Source organism: Pinus tabuliformis, chromosome 1_2 (assembly GCF_031772625.1).
Source record: "Pinus tabuliformis cultivar Carrire ecotype Pingquan chromosome 1_2, CPIR1, whole genome shotgun sequence".
Lineage (NCBI taxonomy): Eukaryota > Viridiplantae > Streptophyta > Pinopsida > Pinales > Pinaceae > Pinus > Pinus tabuliformis.
The window spans coordinates 659,950,682-659,956,751 of record NC_142298.1 but is presented as its reverse complement, the minus strand read 5'-3'; the positions used below and the strand labels follow the sequence as shown (position 1 = coordinate 659,956,751).

The following is a 6,070-nucleotide window of genomic DNA, read 5'->3' as shown; positions in this document are numbered from 1 at the left end:
AGAAAAAAGCGAAATTATATTATACTGGTCCTGTATAAACAGTGACAGAAAGTAACATATCATGTAATTACATATATCATATACCAGGGGAGAAACTTCTGTACAAAAAAACTAACAAAATCTCAGATCAGGAAGGTATGACTTTAGCAAAGATATCTTCAGCATCCCGCTAGGAGCATGCTGCAGAGATGGATACTATCATATAAGACCACCCATATTCGAGAGAAAACAAAAAAGGATACAGAAAGGAGAAGGACCATAAGCATGAACATTTGAAACCAATGGAGGTGATCAGAAACCCAGGATACAGAAATCCTGTATGAAGTAAGACTCCCCATATGCCAAAACCTCCAGAGACCAGATACCTGTACCGAGGAGAAGACCCTGCTTAGACAGACAGTCCGCAACCTGATTCCTAGACCTGTAGATGTGCTGAATAGAGCTGCCCACCATGAGGTCCCAAAAAAACATGACTCTCTCCAACCAGCCAGCAAGATGAGGGCATCTGATGAAGCATTTACCATTAACTTGGAATCCCCAAAAATGGAGATGGTATGGATGTCAAAATAGATACAGAAAGCAAGCAGGCCCGCGAGGGCCATCGACTCCGCCATGATGTTTGTCCCATTACCAGCATTCCAAGCCAGTCTGTAGTGTAGGTGCTCACTGATGATTATGAAAACCCCACAGCCACAAGAATTGCGTTGGGCAGCTCCATCAAAAAAGGCCATTGGGGGCCTATTGAGAGGATCAGACAGTCCAATCCTGTTGGGCTTTTTCATTTTTGGGCTCTCTTTGGGGACAAAGCCAAGAAGGATAGAAATGTTTTGTATAATGTCCATAAGAGACACCCTTGCATCATTGAAAATTTTGTTGTTCCGCCAGCTCCAGGCACACCATAAAACAGTCACAACGATCGGCCTCCATGATTCTCGCTGTTTGCCCCACCAGACAAAAGCGGCTTGAGTAGAAATATGTGAAACAAGGGGAAATCCATATAGAAAAGCCAGTTCCTGCCAAATCCGCTGAATGGAGTTGCATTGAAAGAACATATGAAAGTTTGATTCCTCTGCCGATTCACACATTTGGCATCTGCTCGGGCCATGCCAGTTTCTTTTCCGCAAGTTCTCCCAGGACAGGTTTTTGTTATAAAAAACCAGCCATGAGAAATAAATGAGCTTGGGAGCGCACCTTGATTTCCAAAAAACAATAGGAAACAGTGGATGAGAGAGCGCATGTTTAGAAGCCATCATTTCAGTATAAATATTCTTGACAGTCACCTGTTTGTTGGAACCTGGTAAATGCCATACTAGAAAATCCTGTAAATTGGACCGGAGGAAACCACAGTTCCTCAGCGCGTTCCTGAATGGATTCCATAAATAAAGCAATGAGACCGGCAGGCCAATATCATCCGCCGATTTCCAAATGGGAATGGGACCCTGCCAGTCAACAATCAATTTGTCCCAAGTGAAGTATCCTTTGCCGTGTAAAAAGGAAAGGATCCTATCAGGTATGGAAATGTCTACGCATCCACTCATAATGGGGTCGATTCCAATGAAAATTCTTTTACCTGTTTGGAGGCTCCATTTAAGATTGCTCAAGAAGAATGGTTCAATTTTGCGGAAGCTATGCCAGATAGCAGAACCGCTTTTTACACCAATCCTTTTCAAACGGAACCAGTGCTCCATATGTTTACCCTTCATATATTTGATTTTTATGGTGTTACTCCAAGGGCCATTTCCATAGATGCCTCTCCACAAGGATTTGCACAGAAGAGCTTTTCCAAATGTTCTTAAATCTAGTAAGCCCCAACCTCCTGTTGACTTCGGCCTAGAAATCTGCTCCAGAGAAGTGAGATGATATTTACCTTGAACTGCATTGCCGCCCCAGATGAAATTTGAAGTGATCTTGTTCATTTTTTGAATAGTGCTTGCCGGGAGGAAGAAGATGTGTGCCCAATACACAACAAGTTGTAAGAGAACAGCACGAGTTAGAACTATTCTTCCAGCCAGAGTTAGGCATTTATATTCCCAGGAGGAAATCTTTTTGTAATATTTGTCAATAAGCCATTTCCAGTCCTCTTTTGAATATCCTTTTGCCTTTAAGTGAAATCCCAGATATTTGATACCCTCCCTGATTGACTTTGTGGCGACACCAAACATATCAGCAATCCATGCCACCATCTCCATATTGACGTCGTTGTGGTATAGGGTAGATTTTGATATATTAATTTGTAAACCCGTGGCCCTTTGGAACCTGTATAGAATGTCATAAAGGCATCTCCATGTAACCCTGCATAGCATCGCAAAAATTAGAACATCGTCAACAAATAAATTGTGGGAAATATGGTTGTTCCTGCATATCTTCAGGGGTTTGCAGTGGTTCTCTGATACGACCTTATTGATATGGAGACTAAGAGAGTTCATCGCCAGGATGAAAATCAATGGCGCTAAAGGGCAGCCCTGGCGCAATCCCCTTTCTGCCGAGAAAAAAGGAGAAGGAAAGTCGTTTATGATGACAGCGTAATTAACATTCTCGATACATGCCATGATCCAGTTAATAACATTTGACTTTAGACCAGTCTTTGCTAATAGGCATCGGATGAAACCCCATTCCAAGCAGTCATATGCTCTTTGCAAGTCAAGCTTCAGTATAGCCGCCTCGGATCTGTTGGAGAACAAGCTTTCCTGTGTGATTGCGACAGCGTCAATTATATTTCTGCCCTTTAAGAAGGCATGTTGATCTTTTGTCAGTGACTCGGCCAATGAAGCTTTGATCTGTTCTGCAATGATTTTTGATATAATTTTGAAAGAAATGTTGCATAAAGAGATCGGTCGGAAATCTTTGAAGGAGTCTGCATCCAATTTCTTTGGAATCAGGGCAATCTGCGTAGAGGAAGTAATATGATGGATGCTGCCCGATATTCTTGTGGCTTCCACCATTCTCAGAAGGTCTGTTTTCATGATGTCAAAGAAATGTAAGATGAATTCTACAGTCCAACCGTCAGGCCCAGGGCATTTGTCCTTTTTAAAGGCCTTCATGACTTCTAAGAGTTCCTCCTCAGATATGGGACGAAACAGTTCATCATTTTTTGTATCGTCAAACATTTGGGGGGTCAGATCAATACCCCACAGGATGTCCTGAAAACTGTTGTTTTCACTTCTTTTGTACTGATCTTTGAAATATCTCACTGCCTCATTTGAAATATCATGTTGTGAATAGAGGAAACCCCCTTACGATCGCAAATTTTCCAGATAGCGTTCCTCTCTCTCCTTGCATTTGTGAACCTGTGAAAGAACTTGGTGTTCTTGTCACCTTCCATGAGCCATGTCGCCCTACTCTTCAGCCTCCATGAGGCCTCCTCCTCCTTTAAAATTTTCTGTTTTCTCCTTTCGAGTTCATTTATACGACATTTCAGGTTGAAAGGAAGAGAGTTGGCCGTCAAAAGAGAAGAAATATCAGACAGCTCCTTTTGAATTTCTATGAGGGCTAATCTGTCCTTCTGACGTTTCCTGGTTTGCCATGCCTTTACCATTTTTCTCATAGAAGTCATTTTGTCCCTGAAAGTCAGAAAAGGAGGATCCAAATTGTTTGAGGATAGATCCGTCCAGGCCTTTGTTACTGCTATATTGAAAGCCGGGTCTTCTAAGAGGGTTCTGTTGAACTTGAAGGGGTACCCCTGCCTGTAACCATTTTCCCTCCATCTGAGACAAATAGGCCTGTGGTCAGAGATGAAAGCACTTTCAATAGTCGAATGAGGCATTCCCATCTTATCTATAATGCTGGCATGGACAATAAAGCGATCAATCCTTTTGGCAATATAGGCCTCTTTGATTCGTCCGTTGCTCCACGTAGGCATCATATTGGACGGGACAACATCAACAAGATTCTTGTGGAGGAATTCATATTTGATTTTGTCCGAGAGCGGGTCTCTCTTCCTACATCTCCCCCAGCATTCTTCCGAGCTTAGAGTAACATTAAGATCACCTGCAATCACTAATGAATCGATGTCAAATATTTCTGAGTCAAAAAACTTTCCCCAGAAAACAGACCTGTTTTTATAAGGGGCGTAAATATTCAGGATGTTGATGGGATTAGAAAATCCTCTGATATGCGCCGATATGAGAATTCCAGCAAAGCATTTATAGGCTTTTGCGTTGATCCAAGAAGGATCCCACATAACCGCCAAACCTCCGGAGAGACCCTCAGCGTCCGAGGCTGCCATGTGCCACAGAGGAAGCATTTTCCTAAAATAGGAGATGGCAGCTTGTTTACTATGCATTGTTTCTTGAATGAGAATAATTTTCGGCCTTGCAGAGAGAAAGAGATCTTTAAGTGCCAAAAATTTGAGATCTGCTCCCAGACCTCGGATATTCATAGATAAGATGAAATTCATTTTTTGGGGGGGTCAGCCACACTTGCTCTAAGAGGCTGATTCTCCGACACTTCAAGAATGGGAATGTCCACCAGGGAGAGGGTCCTAATATCTCTGTCCACGTCATAGGCCCGACCCCGGAAGTGTCTACTTCCTCCATTTTTCTTCTTCCTGACAGTAATGTTCCTAGCGGAATTTGGACTTATAATAGGAGGAGACGGATTCGGAGGCTTGTGAATAGTTAAGGGCTCCAATTCTAAGGATTTCTTGCTCAGAAGAAGATCAATATCGGAATCGAATAAGTTTGTGGGAGATGAGGATGGAGAGTTTTGAGGCGTAGCAGAGACCATGGGTTCTTTACCCTTGACAGAGGGGATGAGGCCTTTTTCAGGAGTAGGCGACGGTGAAGAGATGACAATAGTCTGTGTCCCCACCTTGAAATTTTTCGGTTTGGGTATCGGGAGGGGGGAGGGAATTGCACTTTCTTCGAGAGGGACCAGAGGAGGGGGGCAAATGAAGGATTGCATCTCTTTCCTGGCGCTAAAGTCTTCTAATGAAAAAGATTCCGGTTTTGAAGGACCCGATCTTGAATCAAGGCATAATGAGCGAGCTTGTGAAAAGAGTTGGGGAGATGAAGTAGAACCATCGACAATGATCTTACCGTTCTGAGCATTCTCCAGATCCGTCGGAGTCCAGCTAGCAGACGGAGTCTGTTGAACATCAGACGGGGACCGAGGGGAATTCGCCCTGAGTTTGTCATGGGCCCCTGATTTTTTTTTAATATGTGGACGGCGGGGGCAATTGTTGATTAAATGTCCAGTCCTGTGACAGGCGGAGCACCTAAAAGGTATACCCCAAAAGTCAAGCCTTTGATTAATTCTTAGGTTCCTCCAGGTGATCTCTATATGATCTGGGAAGCCACCCCTGTAAGCCTTCTCAATAAGTATCCATGCAATGCGTTTGTCTCTCTGCCCCAAAACCCATGGGTCGACGTAGACAAATCTGCCAATAGAGTTGCCTATCTCCATTAATGTCTCCCTGGACCAGAGTTCCAGCGGGAGATTTGGGAGCTTTACCCAAATTAAGTTGTTTGATGGAGTGTTATTCAAGGGGTTGTATCCTATGTACCATCTGTGGAGAACAAGGAAGCTTTTTCCAAAAACCCACGGAAGCTTCTGAATAGCTTCAACGTCGTCCGCACTTAGAAACTGAAAGCTATACCACTCCCTCATGAGCTTTGATACTATAGGAAAATAGCCTATCAGCGGTTTCCACTGCGCTTCCAACCACTTCCTCATTGCAGCATCCTCCATTTCTGGGAAGTGCCACTTACCCACCAAAGCGAACTTCTGTAGCTTTTCTATTCTATCAGTCAGATGGACACTATCCAGTTTAAGTGCATCAGGCGGAGGAGTGGTTCTGACGGGCTTCCGAGCTTTGTTGTATCGATTTGGCTCGTTTATGCAAAAACTTTGAGACCTGGCCCCATCCTTGTCAGCTTCCTGTTTTTCTGGCTGGATAACCACGTCCTCCAAAGTAGCCTGCCAGCTACCTGTTTTCGTGGCCATCTCCCAGTCCTTCTCAGCTAGAATGGCGGCACGTACCATGGCCTCCGTGGCCGATACGTCAGACTCAGCTTCCATACGTCACTACCACTGACTTTTAATGAGAACCGTAGAAATGAAATCCTAAGGA

The 6,070-nt window shown here is 43.8% G+C and overlaps 2 protein-coding genes across 2 annotated transcripts; both read right to left on the bottom strand.

Annotated features, from left to right (window-relative positions):
* Positions 1-291: 291 nt before the first annotated feature.
* Positions 292-3,041, bottom strand: LOC149207409 (uncharacterized). Its single transcript, XM_089398031.1, has 2 exons — positions 522-3,041; positions 292-432 (listed from the first exon to the last, which is right to left on the bottom strand). The coding sequence occupies exons 1-2, from the start codon at positions 3,039-3,041 to the stop codon at positions 292-294; spliced, it is 2,661 nt and encodes an 886-aa protein (XP_089254157.1).
* Positions 3,042-3,187: 146 nt separating this feature from the next.
* Positions 3,188-4,378, bottom strand: LOC149207408 (uncharacterized). The gene has a single exon (XM_089398030.1). The coding sequence runs from the start codon at positions 4,376-4,378 to the stop codon at positions 3,188-3,190; it is 1,191 nt and encodes a 396-aa protein (XP_089254156.1).
* Positions 4,379-6,070: the final 1,692 nt, after the last annotated feature.